We start from the raw sequence: 20216 nt of genomic DNA, 5'->3' as shown, positions 1-20216 counted from the left end.
ACATTCACCTTTAGTTTCACTTCACAATGTCTCCCCTCATCATGTGCCTCTCAAACAAACAAACAAACAAACAAACAAACAAATAAATAAATAAATAAATAAATAAATAAATAAATAAATAAATAAATAAATAAATAAATAAATTTAAATAAATCAAAGAAATATTTTAACCTGTTCATTCTTACTTATATGATGAAGATATTTTAAAACTTGTTTGTTCTTATTCATATGCAAATGATCTTATTCATATTTAAGATTAAGATTTTACTTTATTGATCACAGCACACATGTTACAGGAGGGAGACTGCACACACGCCATGCTTAGTGAAATTATTTCTCCGCATTTGCCCATCCTGGAAAGTCCTTCCTCCACGGCAGACGAGGAGCGGTGGGCTGCCAGCCGACAGCGGCACCTGGGGACCCAGTTCCTTTCGTCACCATTGGTCAGGTGGTGATCTTCTTGCATGTTTTTAGTGGGGGTATATTTATGGAGGATATCTCAGGTGAGCACGGGGAGAACATGCAATATACGAGAAGAACATATACATGCATAAGAACATATATGTGCATGGCTAAGCTCAATCACTTGTTTTTTAGTACTGGGAGTGTGCCTTAGAACACAATGGTGTCTGGAACTGAGTGGTGCAGAGAATTGTTTGATGTCCACTCCCATGAAGATATCAGTCATTTAGGAGTGTTTGCACAATTCATTTTCAGAGCAGTGGAAAGCGCTTAATGGTTTTACTAGCTCAGCCAGGCCAAAGACAATTACTGATGGGAGTGTGCCGTATTTGAGCTCCACACTGGGAGGAGTTCAGAGTTAGTGTTACTGTGTGTGATTGTTGATTCTGGTTCAGTTGCTTCTTGGGATCTTCTCTTGTGTCAAACAAATCAATGACCCACTCATAAACATTGCTCTTTTGCAGGACTAGTGGTCAACAATCTTTAATCTACCACTGAATATAGTTACCAATAACTTTTGTTTCAATAATCTTTGACAAAAACCATAGTGCCCAGTTTAGGAGATGACTTGCCCTTTTTTACGGTCTGCAGTTTGTCTACTTTCCTGCTTCTTAGTCTCCATTTCTCAATTCCACAGTCAATTTCCCATTTTTCTCTTCTCTATCTTGTTTTCCAATCCACTGTTAGTTCCATCCAAAACAGCACACAGGTCCCATAATGACCACAAACTTGAAAACTAATAGATAGATAGATAGATAGATAGATAGATAGATAGATAGATAGATAGATAGATAGATAGATAGATAGATAGATAGATAGATAGGGTGGCACGGTGGAGCAGCAGGTAGTGCATGTGCCTCACAGCAAGAAGGTTGCCGGTTCGATCCCCGGGTCAGGCCTTTCTGTGTGAAGTTTGCATGTTCTGCATGCATGGGTTCTCTCCAGGTACCCTGGCTTCCTCCCACAGACCAAAAACATGCTCGTTAGGTTAATTGGTGACTTTAAATTGCCCTTAGGTGTGAGTGTGAGCGTGACTGCTTGTTTGTGTATATATGTTGCCCTGTGATCGACTGGCAACCGGTCCAGGGTGTACCCCACCTCTCGCCTATTGACAGCTGGGATAGGCTCCGCAACCCCGAAAGGGATAGGCGGTATAGAAAATGGATGGAAGAGAACACCATATATATATATATATATATATATATATATATATATATACACACACACACAGAATATACTTATCTTTCACAAGCAAGAAAATCAACACTTAGACAACATAATAAGAATTTGTTCAAACACATCAACTCTACTCCTCCTTGAACCGACACCTTATCGTGGTGGAGGAGTTTGAGCACCCGAATGATCCTAGAGGCTATGTTGTCTGGGGCTTAATGCCCCTGGTAGGGTCTCCCAAGGCAAACAGGTTCTAGGTGACGGGTCAGACTAAGAACGGTTCAAAAGCCCCTTATGAAAGAGAAACAACCAAGGAAGCGTACGTCGCCCAGATTGGCGTCACCCGGGCCCCACCCTTGAGCCAGGCCTGGGGTTGGGGTTCGCTGATGAGCGCCTGATGGCCGGGTCTTTGCCCACGGGACCCCGCCAGGCACAGCCCGAAGGAGCGACGTGGGCCCGCCTTCCCGTAGGCCCACCACCCGCAGGAAGGATCAGAAGGGGCCGGTGCTTTGTGATATGGGTGGCAGTCGTGGGCGGGGGCCCCGACGACCCAAACCCTGGTCAACGACTCTGGCTATGGGGACATGGAATGTCACCTCACTGTGGGGGAAAGAGCCTGAGCTAGTGCGGGAGGTTGAGCGGTACCGGCTAGAGATAGTTGGGCTCACCTCCACGCACAGTCTGGGCTCTGGAACCCAACTCCTTGAGAGAGGCTGGACTCTCTTATACTCTGGAGTTGCCCGCGGTGAGAGGCGGCAAGCTGGTGTGGGCTTGCTTATAGCCCCCCAGCTCAGCCACCATGTGTTGGAGTTCTCCCCGCTGAGCGAGAGGGTCGCTTTCCTGCGCCTTCAGGTCGGGGATAGGTCTCTCACTGTTGTTTCAGCCTATCGATCCAGATCGATACAGTTATTAGTGGTACGAGTGTGCCCATATCAGATTTCTTATAGCACAACTCTGCTTTACTCTCTGTATCAATTTGAGAGATGCACGTAATATTTGGTTTGTTTTTACTGAGCAAACCAATAAATCCTATTTTTAAAAAAGACATAATTCAGTATGTATAGACAGAGCATTAAATTTCATTTATAATAAGCAATCCTTACTCTGAATTATGTTCTCCGTCTCTGAAATTTTACAAAACGTATAAAACTTCACAGTTTCAGAAAGCACAGTATTAAGAACGTGCATAGTCAGGTTCCTTGTGCTACTGACATAATTGATAGCTCTGCTCGGCATTGTTCGCAGATTGCGTGCGTTTTGTCCGGTTTACCTTCTCGCTTGAAAAACCCGAAATATTGCCACACATTTGATTTGTGTGTCTTTTTTGGTGCACTGAATATCTCCCGGCTGCACGGTGGCGCAGCAGGTAGTGCGCGTGCCTCACAGCAAGAAGGTTGCCGGTTCGATTTGTGTGAAGTTTGCATGTTCTTCCCGTGCATGCGTGGGTTCTCTCCGGGTACTCCGGCTTCCTCCCACAGACCGTTAGGTTAATTGGTGACTCCAAATTGTCCTTAGGTGTGAGCGTGAGCGTGAATGGTTGTCTGTCTTGTGTGTTGCCCTGCGATCGACTGGCGACCGGTCCAGGGTGTACCCCGCCTCCCGCCCGTCGGCTCCGGCCCCCCCGCAACCCCGAAAGGGATAAGCGGCATAGAAAATGGATGGATGGATGGATGGATGGATGGATGGATGGATGGATGGATGGATGGATGGATGGATGGATGAATATCTCCTCACTGCTAACGTCATTCTCGTTTCCCTCCGTGTTGTGAACAACGCTTGCGTCACTGAAGGAGGAGCGATGGTGCATTCAGGTTGCCTCGGAAAACATGTCTAGGCAGGGAATAGTACTAGAACATTAAATAATCGATTTAACCATGGAATTTACCAATGCAGACAGGCTAGAAGAGATGCACCGTAAATTATATCCGATGTACCTTGAATCTACCGATCCAGTCGCATCGCAAACGTTTGTATCAGATCACCAATATGAATCTCATCATCCCTACTGCACACAGCATTACTGTGTGGCCATACATGTGCATTTTAACAAGTTCTTAATTGGTTATACCTAAAGGTGAAGGTTATTCTTAGTCCCCAACAGGATAATAGTCTGAATAATCATAATAATATTAAGCTAATGTATTTTTGTGTTTATTTATACAAAAATCATTATCATTAGAATTATTATAATGCATATTGACAAACATATTTATTCAAGATAGACCAAATTAGCTTGGCTTGGCAAAAACAAAGATTGTTAACCTCTCATCCATCACTACGTAATCACAGAGCGGGTTTATGTTTAAATCCTAATGCAATGTATTGAAAAAGCTCTCAGTAAAATATCACCTAAATTCACACTTCCATTTTCCTGTATTGCCAACTTGGAGCATCAGTTCTCAGTCTCACCACCTGTGGAATTATGCACATTCAGAAACCTGGGTGGAAATTTGCTGTACACTCTCTGTGCATGGTTTATACATTGATCCAGTAAACAGGATGCAATGATTTCAGTGTACATGTTAACCACAGCAGCTGTTCAGACAGAGGCTCGCAGTCTGCAAGCAATAGTTTCGGCCTGTCCTGTTTTCCTCATGTGCTGCAAGCCTATCTGGCAAAAAAACCAAACTTATAATCTATTTACAATTTCAATGACATATTATGATATAATGTTCTGATGATAAATGATGAAATATGCATCCCCTAACTGAACACATATTGCAGTCTATGAGTCTTTGCAAGAGCCACTTTAGAAAAGAGACAAACAGACACCTTGGAACAATTTTTCCCACAGCTCCACAGCAGCAACAAAGCAATACTTTATAAATTCTTCCTCTGAATGAGTTTTCAGCTCACCGCAAAACTTGCCTGCATAACACTGTCAGAATGTGGTCTTGTGAAAGCTGATTGTTGGGCATCTGAACTCTGAAGACTGTTAATTCTATCCAAGTACATTTGTCCTTGCAGCTAATCCAGTTTAGTTTCAAGCTGTAATAATTGTCATGGTCTTGGGTTTTGTTCTGGCACTTTAATTTCTACCTTCTTTCCTCTCTGCTTCAGCAGGCTCGGTGCGGAGAGGCGGGGCCACCGGCTCGGGGGCGAGGCACACGAGTCACACCTGCAGCTCATCAGCATTTAGCCGGCTTCATATGCTCCACTCACGCTCACTCCTGTGCCACACTATTCCTCAGTCCAGCCGTGTTCTCCCGTGTCTCTAGCCCTCGAGCCTACTTCTAACCTGCTTTATATTAGTGTGTGATTTGAACGTATTTGTGCCATCCGCCAGTTTTTGTATAGGGCGTGTTTTCTGTTGTAAGCAACTGTAAGTCTTGTCTCTCCCTTTTGGAGTTTTTCTATTTATTTGCATACTGGTAGAAGTTAATCATCCGCCAGTTTTTGTATTGGGCGTGTTTTATTTTTGCAAGCGAGTGTATTGCCGTATTTCCATTAGCGCGGCTCAACTCGACTCGACTCTACTCTACCCGGTTGTTTTGTGTTTCCATTAGGGATAGTACCTGGTACCCGATACTATTTTTAGTACCTGCTCTGGCGAGGTTCCAAGCGAGTAGAAGCGATACTATATGTGTGACGTCAACAGCCTGTCAGCCACTGATTGGCCGGAGAGTGTCGTCACTGGTCTGTGACGTCCAACACCAGAAAAACAGTCCCGCCCCCCTCCATTGTAACGCCGGGCATCAGCAACCGCGGACTTTATTCTTTATTCACACTCGAGGGAAATGGCTGCTCGTAAAATATCACCGTAGTCCGTCGACAAAAAGCCACAAACCGAGCAGCAAATACAACATCACCTCAATGTCCTCCATTGTTTGTCAGCTCTGTTTGCGTCGCGTACAAATTGACGTCATGGCAGTTTCGCGCAGCCGTGGTATGACGACCCCGCCTATGTTGAGGAGGTACTATGAAGTACTCAATTGTAATGGAAACACAACCAAACCAAGTAGAGTAGAACTGAGTCGAGTAGAACTGGAACTGTGTAATGGAAATGCACCATAAGTCTTGCCTCTCCCTTTTGGAGATTTTTCTGTTTTATTTTTTGCACTTTGAGTTTCCTGTTATGGTGATTTTTGGTTGTACTTTGTATTCAAATAAATCCCTGATTTGAGACTCTGCATCCTTGGGTTCAGGCCTTGATTAATCGCACGTAACAATAATGCTCTAGATTGGCTTTTTTTCCATCGCTGCAAGTTTGTCCCCACAAACTAGTGTAAGAGTGAATGTACTGAGCCAGGATGTGTTCAGTAAAACCAGCACAGACCTGGTAACACTGATATTGTTAAACACAGAATCCACACAAACAATGCACCCCCAGTTAGGAAGCGTGCATATCGCACTTCCCCAAAAATGCAAACACTGATTGAGTCACATGTGGACGAGATGCTGGAAAAGGGAATAGTGGAAGTGAGTCACAGCCCCTGAGCAGCACCTGTGGTGATGTAGCGTTTTTGTGTGGATTATAGAGGCCTGAACGCAGTCACGGTTAAAGATGCTCACCCTTTGCCCAGAACAGATGACACTTTGGATGCACTCAGAGGCTCATCAGTCTTCAGCACCATGGGCCTTTCATCAGGTTACTGGCAAGTGCAGCTTGAGGAGCAAGACAAAGCCAAAACAGCTTTCACCACAGGCAGAGGACTCTACCAGTTGTGATGCCCATGGGCATGCAGTTGGTGTTACAGGGTCTCTCCTGGAAAACATGCCTGGTATATCTTGATGACATAATTGTCTACAGCCCCAGCTTCTCTGTCCACCTTCAGCACCTGAGAGAGGTGTTCGACTGCCTCAGAGCTGCCAACCTAAAACTCTAGCCTTCTAAATGCAGCTTTGCACGGCAGGAGGTGGCATTCCTGGGACATATTGTCTCATCTGCAGGAATAAAACTTGACCAAAAAAACATTCAAAAGGTGAGAGACTGGCCTACACCAAAGAACCCCACTGAAGTCAGAGCATTCCTCGGGCTGTGTTCCTACTACAGGCGCTTCATTTATCAGTTTGCAAAGATGTCTGAGCCCCTGCATGCCCTCACTCGGAAAGTAAAAACATTTTTATGGACAGAGGTTGAACAGACAGCTTTTGAAAGCCTCCGCAATGCACACCCATGACACACCCATTCTCTCCTACCCAGATTTTTCAAAGGAGTTTCTGCTTTTCACCGATGCATCCAGCACTGCTATTGGATGTGTGCTGTCACAGAAAAATGCTGACAGCATGGAAAATGTTATTGTGTATGGCAGCTGCATTTTGACAAAAACAGAGAAACGTTGGCCCACATATGACAGGGAATTGTGGGCTATCTTATGGGCCATCCGTCACTTTCGCAAGTATCTGACAGGCCACCCCTTTCGCATCATCACAGACCACAAACCCCTTCTTTCCCTCAGGAAGATGGCTCTGGATTGTGGCCCTACAGGTCGCAGAGCAAGATGGGCTCTGGAGATTGATCCCTTTGACTGGACAATTGAGTATAAACAAGGCAAAAAACATGCAAATGCTGACTCTATGTCCCTGAAGAAGCTGCCCCAGTGGTTACAGCCATTCAGGTGAGATGTGTTTCCAGTCACACTCAGACAGACTCAGAGTCATTCACATGTACTCCAGCCACTGAACTGGCAACCTGCTCAGAGACTCCACCCATTGCTTTACCTGCTGCAGACTTAATATCACATGTGCAGTCTGTTTCACCAGTTACTCCAGCTGAAACCATAGACAGTTCATGAACAGACTGTGTTTCATCCAAGCTCAAGAAGCTGACCCTGAGCTGCAAACAATCATAAACTGGGTGTTGACTGACAGCAGGCCGCCATTCTCAAACATTAAAGCAGCTTCACCAGAAATGAGACAGTACTGGAGAGAGTTTCCTAAACTCACCCTCATTGATGGTCTCTTGTGTCGCAAAGTTAGGCCCCCACCAGATGATCCTGTTTTACAGATTGTAGTCCCCAGTGGTTTGCACACTGACCAAGGTCGTCAGTTCGACTCAGATCTTGTCAAAGAACTGTGTTCCCGGCTGGGAATACACAAAACAAGGACATCTCCCTATCATGCTATGTCAGATGGCATTGTGGAACAGGCAAACAGGACCATAAAGGATCAGTTAGCAAAATATCTGTACACCAGAGGAGGTGAATGGGATGACCACCTACGACAAGTTCAATTTGCATACAACACAAGTGTTCATTCCTCCACCTTCTCTACACTCCTTTCTTCCTGGTCCATGGTCAAGAGGCCCGCCTGCCTGTTGATCTCCTGTTAGGGGACTCCCCAGGAGTTTCACATGCTACTCCAGGTACTCCAAGTGAATATGCCAACTCTGTATTAAAGAGACTGTGTGCTGCTTTTCATTCAGTTGCACATAACATTGAAGTAGCAGCTGCTCAACAAAAACACTACTATGATTGCCGGATGAAACACACAGCCTATGAGCCAGGTGATTTGGTGTGGGTTGACCTTCCTGCCCTTTCCAGGCAAAAGCTGTCACCTAAGTGGACTGGCCCCTTCAAAGTGTAATGGTGGTTGGACTCAGGCCCTGGTGAAATCGGAGTGGACTATGAACTTTTGGACCAGCGGGACCCAAGAGCTAAGCCTAAAGTCATTCACTACAACCGCCTAAAACCATATTGTCTGCCTGGTCCACTGAAGGGAATCCACCCTCATCACCGGGACTGGCTTCATCAGCAAACAGCCCAGGTCCTCCACCACTTACTGCATTCTCTGGCTCCAGACCTTGGGCTCTATTTTCGACTCCGCCACGGGTGCGGTTTGGCACAGCCGAGTCAAATTTTCACCAATCACAGCAGCTCCTCGCCTCACCTTTAAGAACACCGCTGGCGAGGCGCATGGCAAGTTTCCAGGAGACTGACGTCACTCATGTCTCCTGACATATATATATATATACTCAATATAAATATTTTGTTTTTATATTTGCTTTTTATGTATATAGTTCTCTCTATTTTCTTTATTTTCTAATTTTATTCTAATTCTATTCTTGTAAGGAGCACTGCAACAAAAACAATTTCCCCTCGGGGATAAATAAAGGATTTCTGATTCTGATTCTGATGTCTAAATATGAGGTCCTTAGATGGTAAATCTTCCTCCTCCTACTCATCTTCCTCAAAGCAATGATGCACTCCATCTTTGTAGATAACATTATGCATTACAATGATAACATTTGTATTTGGAATGAAATGACGTGGGTAATAGCAGACAACGATCATCACTTACGTTTTTTCCATGTGTCTGTCTCTCTCTGTCTCTCAGTGCTCTGAGATAGATGCAGTATATATGCTCTGTAGGATGCCACGACTGTTTCTGGTTGGCACAGCGACGTTAACCGATTAGTTCGCATCCCTGTTTCACCTGTGTACATTTGGTCAGGGTGAGTGACCATTACGCATGCCGAACGCGCTTGCGATGTCGTCAGATGAGATACTGATCAAAATATATAAATATAGGTCTGACTGTATGTGCTGACTCAGACAGCTGCATTAAATCATTGCTGTTGCTAATTATTGATCACAGCGTGCATGCGATGACTGACCAAACACCACTGAAAACACTGTTAAAACCACGCTGCCCTCTTGTTGACGGTGTGATATATGGCGTCATCAACCACATTTTCAGTGGATAGCCGTTATTACCTAGCAGCCACACATCCAGAGGGGTGTCCCCTTGAAAGACTGTAGGGATGCTAGAATTCGCCGGATGAACGAGTCATGTGCCGACCCGGGGAAAGTGGCATATACGTTTGTCACCAGGCAATTTGAGTCACAGATCACCAGACATCCCTGTTTCACCTGTGTACATTCAGTCAGGTTGAGTGACCATTACGCATGCCGAACGCACTTTCGATGTAGTCACATGAGATACTGATCAAAATATATAAATTTAGGTCTGACTGTATGTGCTGACTCAGATAGTTGCATTGAATCGCGGCTGTTGCTAATAATTGATCGCAGTGAAATGCCAGACACTGTGGAAACCTGACTGTGAGGTATTGGTGACGTGAGCGCAGGACTCCGCTGGTTTAAGAAAATCCACTTGCGCACAGAGTTGACCAGGACTGAGGTGGCGAGCTTTCAGCGCACTTTTTGAAAATTCCAATGCGCTGGCACCTCCCCCCTACTGCGCCGCAACGCCCATCCTGGCGCACCTCTGTACGCCTCGGTCTACCAAAATACCAAATGCGCCATGCGTCCTGCCTGCGCCACTCGAAAATACCACTGCGCCGGCGGCGCAGCCGAAAATAGAGCCCCTTATGTTTACTGGGGCCCATCCACACAGAGGCACTCTCCTGTTAGGACTCAGACAGATGTTTGTCCTTTGCCTCAGAGGGCTCCTACTACCTCAACACAGGAGGGAGAACCTGCTGCAACAGGGTCTTCCAGTGACCCATCTCCTGTGGTCCAGCCTTTTGTAGGAGTAAGGACTAAGTCAGGACGTTGTGTGCGACCCCCAGAGCGCTATATGCCTGATCAGTGAACTGATGAATGGACTGTTGCTTGTCTCTGATGTCTGAGTGATGTCTGCAAGCATGGCAAGAGACTCTGTGACTGTTATGGAACCCCCCCCCCCCCAAAAAAAAAAAAAAAAACTAAAGGAAATGCCTTTACACCGCTAGTCGGCGCTGTTGTAGTGTTGTTGTAGTGTTTTTCAGCTGTTGTTTTTGGTTGAGGGAGAGAGAGAGAGGAGAGACAGGGATGAAAGCAGGAAAAACGTGTGGATTGAGCTGAATACAGACTTCATTAAAGTTATGAGTAAAACCCAGAAGTTAAGACAAAAAAAAAGCAACAAAGCTTTTTTCAGGCACTAAAAGCCTTTATTAAATTAGGGCATATTGATATAAAATATTCTAAACGCCGACTGGTTTCGACCACGGCGGGTCTTCGTCAGGGCGTAAAAAACAGGTAAGGACCTGAGTCAGGTGCATGGATTGCTTATATCGTGCCAATGTCAACAGCAATTAGACCAGTTAATTCTCACATAACACAAGATGAAATGTTTCATACAGCCAATCATCAGACAGAACAGGAGTTCCAATTACAAAGGTAAGTTATGATGATTTTTCAAAGAATATATCAACTTTTCAAATGGCCACCGACCTGTGAGATGAGACAAACAATTTCAATATCAGTCATGATTAAACAATTATATAAAAAGGTTACATCAACAGTGATAAACCCATAATGAAAATATATATGTTTCAATCACGGAGTAAAGAGAAAGGGCTAATCCTCAACTGCCTACAAAATAATTATAGAAATGGTCTAAAATCCATCTCTTCATTAAGACCAGGATATATACAGGTATTTAATTTGAAAATCCAAAAAGTTTCCCTTTGTAATAATTTGTTGAGACAGTCTCCTCCTCTGATTGATGGTTCTACTTTTTCTATGCCCTCCACTTTTAGTATGTTATCATTATTATTGTGGGCTATATGGAAGTGACGTGCCATAGGGTAGTCATCATTGTTAGTTCTTATCGCATATTTATGCTCCGCCACTCTGTCTTTCAGACGTCTTTTTGTGCGTCCTATATAAAAGCAGCCACATGGGCAACTAAGACGGTACACTACATACAGTAAGTTGAATTGCAGTTGATGAAATGTATATTTTTATATGTTTTCTTAGTTTTTAAATCTATGAATTCTTCCTGTTGTATGATATTGGAACAGTGTTTACAGTTGGTTTGCAGACATTTGTAGGTACCCTTAGGCCTCTTTAGGCAGCTGTCTCCTTTCTTTACTGGGAGGTAGCTGTGCATAAGTCTGTCTTTTAAGGTGGGGGCTCTCTTATGGCAGAAAATAGGAGGAGATTGGAAAACTTCAGAGAGCGAGGGGTCGCTTTTAATTATGTCCCAGTTGGACAAGATAATGTTTTTAATCTGCTGGGCTTGTTTACTATACCGTGTGCCAAAGTGAATACCTGGTGTATTCTTTTTCTGTCTCTTTGATTGTTTTAGGAGATGGTCTCACCTAATAGAGGCTGCCTTGGTCTGAGCAGTAGAGATATCAGTCCTATTATATGATCTATCCAGAAAGCGTTTTGACATATGTTGAGACTGTGTCTCAAAATCAGAATCCCGATCACATATTCTTCTTAGTCTTTGAAACTGACCAAATGGAATATTGTTTTTAAGGTGAAAGGGATGAAATGACCCGTAATGCAATAAAGAATTGCGATCGGTCGGTTTTCTAAATAGAGTGGTGTGTAATTTATTGTCAATGTTAGTATAAAGTGCTTCAACATCTAACGTGATCATAAAGTCCCATATAACATTATCAACCTGGCTCAGTTTATTTAAAACATCAGTAGTGTCCTTCACATATGAAGGTAACTTATGAACATACGGTTTTAAACAATCAATAAATTGTGAGGCCGGTTCAGTAAGAGTGCCATTTGCAGATATAATTGGCCTGCCAGGAGGGTTGTCTTCAGGTTTCTTATGCACTTTTGGTAACATGTAGAAAGTCGCAAGCCTTGGATGTTCACATGATAGGAAGCCATGTTCATTGGTGTTGATCCAACCACAGTCTTTACCTCTATTTAAAAGAGCTGTGAGTTCCTCCTTCATGTGTATGAGAGGATTCGAATTCAGTTCAGTGTAATACTGGGTGGCTGCACGGTGGCGCAGCAGGTAGTGCGGGTGCCTCACAGCAAGAAGGTTGCCGGTTCGATCCCCGGGTCAGGCGGGGCCTTTCTGTGTGAAGTTTGCATGTTCTTCCCGTGCATGCGTGGGTTCTCTCCGGGTACTCCGGCTTCCTCCCACAGACCAAAAACGTGCTCATTAGGTTAATTGATGACTCTAAATTGTCCGTAGGTGTGAGTGTGAATGTTTGTCTGTCTTTGCATGTGGCCCTGCAATCGGCTGGCGACCGGTTCAGGGTGTACCCCGCCTCTCGCCCATTGTAGCTGGGATAGGCTCCAGCCCCCCACAACCCCGAAAGGGATAGGCGGTATAGATAATGGATGGATGGATGGTAATACTGGGTGTTTTGCAGTTGGCGGTTTGCTTCACTCCCATATTTATCATAACACCACACAACCACTGCCCCACCTTTGTCTGCTCGTTTTATAATTATGTCTTTATTGTTTTGAAGTTCATTTAAAGCTGTACGTTCAGGGAGTGTCAGATTGTGTTTACATGGAGGTGGGAGGGGTTTGTCAAATAGTCTTTTAATATCATAGTCAACTTTTTTAGTGAACGTCACCAAACTGGGGTTGTTGCTTAAAGGGAAAAATTGAGACTTCGGTTTGAAGGTTTTTCCAGAGGTAAGGGAAGGGGGCTGAGATGTATGTCCACCAGGTGGCCTTTGTGAATACCACACTTTGAGATGTAAACTCCTATAGAATCTGAATAGATCGATTTTAGTATCAAAGTGGCTGGCATGATAAGTGGGGGCAAAAGATAAACCTTTAGACAATACCTTAATCTGATATGTGGTCAGTTCTACTGGTGAGAGGTTGATCACAGTGTTTTGTGCCTCAGGGTCCCGCTCCGCAGACCCATCCTGCGTAAGGACCGCTCCGGCGAGGGGCCTCTTTTTCTTTCTTCTGAGCCGCATCTTGCGCATAGGGGTTATACTTGTAGACTTGGCCACTCGTCTTCCAAAAAAGATGATCTGGTAGGCTGAGGAGGTGATCGTATAGCAGGCTGGTGAAGTTCATCCTCACTGCTGGTCAGATTAAAGGAGACCCTTCTGTCGCGTGTCGGAGTTTGAGAACGCTGGTGAGGGCGCTGATGAGAGCGTGCACGTCTGGGTCGCTTGTCCCAGAGGTAGACCTGATCCTGGCTGTAATCTTCTTGATCTCTCTTGAATTTACGCAGTTTCATCTGCTTGATTGTGGTCTCAAGTTTCTTTAAATCACTGTTTAGTTTGTCTTCAAACGGGAGTTGATTGCTGTTCTCATGGGTCATAGATGTTTTTAAATCCTGTATTTGCTTTTTTTAAAATGTCTCTTTCGGTTTTGGCCTCTTCGATCAGTAACAGGATTAAGTCCATGGAACATTTGTTTAATATGCTTTCCCATTTTTTCTTGAAGACTGTGTCTTCACTGCCAAATGCAGGGAATTTAGCAATGCGTAATCCCCTGGGAATCCCCCAGTAATTCCCTCCTTTGTTTGCTGAAAACCCAGAAGTTGTTGGATCTTTTTTTTTCCTGCTCACACACCCACGTCGCTTACACTAACTCAGGTGCACTAGCTTGCCTTTTACTTAAAAAAACAAACAAAAAAAAAAAAACACAACTTCGTCCATTTGTCCATTTGTCTTGAAAAACATGCCAACAACAGTCACCATGATACATTGATGTAATATCCACCACTATGCACATGTTACATTTAGGGACCACTGGTAGGAACGTGTTATACTATTACATGTTACTTTCATCACTGGAAAAAGTAACTGCTTTTTTGTACTCATGAATTCCGCCACAGGCTGGTGTTTCCCCACCCTTGCACTACATTATTTGAAATAGCATCACTTCTGTTTTGTTTGTGATTGTGTTTTTTAAATAATGAGCCAGACCAAGACAGAGACAGAGAGCAAGAGAGGCGAACAAACACAGACACACACACACACACACACACACACACACACACACACACACACACACACACACACACACACACACACACACATACACACACACACACAGATGTACAAACTGATAACAGCTCAAAAAGGTGACATTTTTTTTGCCTGGAAACAAAAGAAATTATCAGTACACAGCCCCCAGGTCTGTCTGTTGAAGCTCTGTTCAAGTGACATAAAACCTGGCCAGTAATATTCAGTCCTACCAGGGTCTATGAAGCAGTACTAAGTTCTACCCCTAAATTACACCCTGACAAGATTTAAATGATAAGAGAGAAATATTTGTAAAATAGCGTGTAATATAAAGTATCAGCTACTGGAAGCTTTCTCAGAATTATCCACAAGTTCCAACGAGAAATAATTTTGCCATTTAACTTCCTCTAAAACCCCCATTTTTTTTTTTTTTTTTTTTTTTTTCTGTTTATTTATTGGTTCAACGAACTGGATGTTAGCTAGTGAGATTTAGTCGTCCTGGTCAGTCTGTTTTTGTACTTTGGATGAAGCAATGCTACCCCAGCTGAGGTGCAGAATGGTTAAGGCAACACTTTTCATAGATTGTCCATGAGTGCACAGATCATCATCTGAGTATCTACAACAAACCACTGCGATGCATGTTCTGGTGGAGAAGTAAATCACAAAGATTTTGTGGTCGAGCAACTAACTCGCTGAGAGTAAGGAGAGCAAGGCTGGATAGACTGCTAGCAGGTTTGAAAACACCAGACACAGGTTGAAAAATGCTGATCATCCTTTAATTCATAGATATCAGCTTTAATATTCATCTTCTGATCTCACCCTCAGAAAGAAAGTTGATAAATGTATTGAAATACTGCTTTAAAGCTACAGTATAAGTGTGCTTAATGAGTGTGGTTTGTAGGTAGAAAGGCACTGCCCTATAGCAGCATATTGTCAACCACCACACTACTAAGGGGGGTGATATTGTGTCTGTAGTGGGTTGTACCCAAACACCTCATGGGAAAAAAGCAGAAAACAGACGGTGCATAGTGAGACATCACAAAGATGCCAAATGTGAACTTCACATGATTAATCTATATTTCATGGTGAAATTTTTCTCAGAATATACCATCTGTGACGTGAGACCTAAGGGCTGAGAGGACACAACAGTGGTGATGAACAGTGTGATCCCAGCCAGAGGAAATCACTGTCAAATTCGCATCAAAAGCAGAAGTGCAGAAGTGAGGTAAACCCTGACATGAAATACAAGTGTAATTATGACTTTTGGAAAAAAGTATCTTGAAATGCAAATGTCTATAGTGACCTAAAATTATATAATACATAGTTTTTATGAAAATAAATGCTGAAATAATAATTGCTTAAGTTTAAATAATTTCTTCAAGTAGTTGGTTCATTAAATGTATACAATTATTAATCTGATTATTCATTTCATAATGTCTTTCTGCTCTATTTAATATTGAAGACTTTGGGTTCTATATTAATCTACAACTTATATATTTTTACTGAAATGAAATATTCTCTGACAAGAGGAAAAAAGAAAAAAAATCTATAGCGTGTACGGGCAGTGTTCAACATTGAGGGCAGGTAACAGGATACTTTTCTGACAAACCACCTTTGAACACATTTAGAAAGGCAGGATGCTGAGCAAAGGTTTTTTTTGTTTGAGAACAATGCAGAGATAAACACAATTACTGTACAGCAGGTTCACCTGCCTAAAGTCCCAGTTCATCTAAGACACAATAACATACAGGAGACACAATATTTTAACACATGCTGTAACTGCTGTAATGGATAGGAGACATGACACCAAACAATGCAGCCACACACAGATCACAGACCAAGACAGATGATGAAGAAGATGTGGTTTCTTATTCAGTATCAGAAAACATAACTGTGTCATCTACTTATTTTTTGGGAGTGGTCATAAAAATTGCCTCCTCTTATACAATCCATAAAATGTATGCATTTACTATCAGAAATTCAATGTTAAGACTATAAAGAAGAGTTAAAAGGTATTTGAATCTCTTAATACTTACTCCAATGATTTGATAAGCTACTCATATGCATCTTGAGGATTGTAGAACAAATCCAGATGTCTCTGTGCAGAAACTGAGGAGGAACCACATACATGCAACAGCAAATGAGCAAAAGCACAGACACAGGACAACACATATGAGCTGTCAAGCAAGCAACATTGAAATCTAACATGAAGACCAATTGGTAGAAGACATGAATTTCAGACATCAGACAATGTTTATTTCAAATAACAATAAACTAACCCTACAGGGAATGCACTTTTTTTTACAGCCCTGTGGCAGTTGTTCTCGACCTTGGCAGTTCAACCAAAGGGACATTTTTCAGATTTACATTATTTTCAGAGGAATCTTAGAGGTCTGAAGACACAAAGTATCCATTACTTTTACAAGAAAAAGGCCCAAAGTCAGGGCCATATTCACCCAATGGAGGGCTCCCAGCCAAAAATTAGGTGTGAGCCTCCCTTTCAGTCTACCCCAAATGTTCCCATAACCGATTTAGCCAGAAACCTACCCTACTATATTTCTATGCTAGAATACTACCCACGTCTATTTATTGATTAGCTAACACATACTTGTTAAATTATGCAGAAATTAACTTTTTTGGCCACTTTGGTGCAATACAACACTGACCTGCTGTGATGCTGGCCTTCATGTGGCAAATGTGTGGCAGTTGCCTATTTACACATCCAGGCAATCGAAAACAACATCAGAATTCATTTGAAGCTGTGATTCTGGTCACCTGATGAATGCAAGTCCAATATTCACTCTCTCTCCTTTGTAACTCTAGTCTCTATCAGGTCATGAGAGGACATAACTGCCTCTATGTTTCAAAACCCATCACTAACTTGTCAGCTGTTTTATGCTAGCCAGTTAATATAAGTGAATTCTGAATGCTTTTTCACAAGGTTGATTACAGATTGACCAACAAAACAAAGACAGATGCTTAAAAAGGTCAATTGTCCACTGAAACTGAGGGGCTGGGTTGGGTGGTTGCCTAGGTGATGATTCCCTGTGGGCTTGTCAGGGCAAGCAACGTCTCACATAACACTTTGATATTTGAATCATTATACATTGATATGAATACACGTATTAGCGTAGCTTTAAGGATATGTATCAAAAGTGTAATATTTACTGAAAATTAAAGGTTTTCTAACTAGATTTTGAATTAAGGCCTTCTACAGGACAAAGTCTCGGGATGTGATAAAACTTCAGGAGCCACCTTAGAGTCCTTTGGAATTTCAGCTTTTTGTTGGGTTTTAGTAGCGCATTGGCAAACAAATTCATAATAAATCAAATTAGCAAAGAGTAATTACAACACAGACAGCTGTCTGGGCCCACTTCTAACACACACACACACACACACACACACACACACACACACACACACACACACACACACACACACATATATATATATATATATATATATATATATATATATATATATATATATATATATATATATATATATATATATATATATATATATATATATATTTGTCCCTATATATCCCCAAATGGATCCAGATCCGTACTTAGGGATGGTATCATGACAATATGTGTGTCTCTCTTAAATTCGTAAATTCTGAAATTATGGGGAATAAAAGCAGCCGATTTGAGATTTTGTTCTCATAAAAGCCGACAGTTTTCTATAAAGTCGGATTATGGGTTTATGAGTTTGTGGTAGTCAGCTTTAAACTTTCTAGAAGCACAGAAGACAATGAAGACGAGAATATCGTCTTCACTGTGTGTACTTACATAGATTCAGTCCGGTCGTCGTCGGTAAAAAGGCAGTCCAGGATTATATTCTCGGTGAAGTGTTACGCTTCATCGTTTCGTTCTCGTAGTACTGGTGTGTCCTGGTTCTCCTCTCACTACTAACGCGTCTCCTGCTGGGTCCAGGCGGGTCAGTTTCCAGCAGCTCACTTCACTGTGGAAGCGGTGGGGAAACAAGCCTTTCTAATGCAAATGCATGTTTTATGGGTTGTCTTAGGAACCACGCCAGCCTGACCAGCACAGGCGGTGAATGTAACTCCACCCACGGGCAGAGGAGGCCGGAGCGGAGAGGTTGGCAGATGAGTGTTGACCGTACAGAAGCGTCGAGCTCATGAAGATTTCATATAGTCACTGACACTGTTGTTTTTTTTTTTTTTTTTTGTTTTTTTTTTTTGTTTGTTTGTTTGTTTTTTGATAGCAGATGTTATGTATTTATTTATTCATAGTTAATTTTGAACCTTTTGAACCAAAGACACATAGTCTTCACTTTTGTCAAAAAAATGGTGTATTATGCCTTAGGATGACTACTGTACATGAAATGAAATAGGCCTACAGTCTCTGAAAGCTGTTTGTGCTGATCAGAAGTATCTAGATACAGCACAGAGAGGTGGGAGTATTTTGAACAATGTCGAGTGCTGGCCCAGAACATAAACTCCCACTCAGTCAATGTGGGAAAAGAATAGACACGACAGAAGGCACACAAATAACAGACAAATGGACACTCTATGGAAAATGGAGGACAGCTTTACACAGTGAAATAGAAAGAGGAGCACAATACAGGCTCATACAGGCTGTTGAGATGGTTTCTTTACTTGACTATGTAAATCAGCTGTCAGTTTTCAAGTTTACCAACAAATTTTGCATATTGTATATGAAAATTGCATTGAATATGCATTTATCATTCTCAATGGCAGTGATTCCTGCACTTTTTTTTGGCTTGTGACCTGTTAAAGTTATTTCAACTTATGACACAATATAACAAGTTTATGGCTTTATATGATTGTGAGCAGCTCAACCAAATAATGATTGTTTCCTTTGGAGGATTTTTAAAAAGAACATTTGTGACCCTTCAAACATTTGCTGCCTGGAAGGATCCTAGCATCCAGATTGGCTACAATACCTTAAGGAAATCCTTGCAAATAGTACACTGTAATTTGAAACATAAGTCTAGATTTAAAGAACGCAAGGGACATGGCTCTGTCTGTTATTTTGATGAACCACTCGAAGGTGACTCAGATGCAACAATGCCTCAGGTAAAGAGGGTGATAGAAGCATGCAACTTCACAAACAATAGTTGCAATCTGCCATAAAACGGAAAGAATAAGAAACTATGCACAGCTGATGACCATGGAGGAGCCAAAAGAAAAATAGAGGAAAACCGATATTAGGACATTTTTTCTCAGAGAAAAAAAAAAGTAAGTTTCACATTCCTTTTCAGCACAACTATTTTAGCTAATGGCTCAAAGTTCTGGGCAGTTTTGTTCTATTAACACAAAGCACTGATATACTTTCAAAAGCACTTAAGTGAGCACCTTTGCTCTATATGGGGCCTGAAAGAGTCATCTTTCATGTTAAAGATGGAATTTCCTGTGATTTTGACTAGCATGGCTTGTTTGGAGACTAAGCTTATTATTTTCAAGAATTATTTTGAGCATTTAACCAAATATCATTCTCTAATAGATCTGATCAATGTCTTAATCAGATAGGACCAAAATGTGTTGTATTCTTGTTTTCAGTGAGTTTCAGTAACGTATTTGAGATGTGCATCATTTCTAAAAATCTTTCTTCAAAAGCATAGATATGTGGGATATGTTTTGAATGTGCACAAAGTCACAAGTACACAATACCCCATAACGACAAAGTGAAAAATGTTTTTTCTTGACATTTTTGCAAATTTATTAAAAATAAAAATCTGAAATATCACATGCACATATGTATTCACAGCCTTTTCTCAGTATTTTGTTAAGGCACCCTTGGCAGCAAATACAACCTCAAGTCTTCTTGGGTATGACGCTACAAGTATTCACACCGCTACAAGTATTCACACCCTTTGCTATGACACTCAAATTTGAGCTCAGGCACCTGTTTCCACTGATTATCCTTTAGATGTTTTTACAACTTGATTGGAGTCCACCTGTAAATTCAATTGATTGGACATGATTTGGAAAGGCACACACCTGTCTATATAA

The 20216-nt window shown here is 42.2% G+C and overlaps 1 protein-coding gene across 2 annotated transcripts in view; it reads right to left on the bottom strand.

Moving 5' to 3' along the window:
- LOC139331993 (dual specificity testis-specific protein kinase 1) overlaps positions 1-18373 on the bottom strand; it is a 63806-nt gene extending 45433 nt beyond the window's left edge. Inside the window, exons 1-2 of one of the 2 annotated variants that reach the window (XM_070963642.1) lie at positions 18010-18242; positions 16252-16324 (exon numbers count right to left, since the gene is read on the bottom strand). In XM_070963642.1, the coding sequence (XP_070819743.1) occupies positions 16252-16282 (31 nt within the window). In that variant the 5' untranslated portion in view covers positions 16283-16324; positions 18010-18242. Of the gene's footprint in view, positions 1-16251; positions 16325-18009 lie in introns of both variants that reach the window. The other variant, XM_070963643.1, reaches the window with a different exon arrangement.
- Positions 18374-20216: the final 1843 nt, after the last annotated feature.

Source organism: Chaetodon trifascialis, chromosome 6 (genome assembly GCF_039877785.1).
Source record: "Chaetodon trifascialis isolate fChaTrf1 chromosome 6, fChaTrf1.hap1, whole genome shotgun sequence".
In the NCBI taxonomy this organism is placed as follows: Eukaryota; Metazoa; Chordata; class Actinopteri; order Chaetodontiformes; family Chaetodontidae; genus Chaetodon; species Chaetodon trifascialis.
This window is presented reverse-complemented; position numbering and strand designations above follow the sequence as displayed.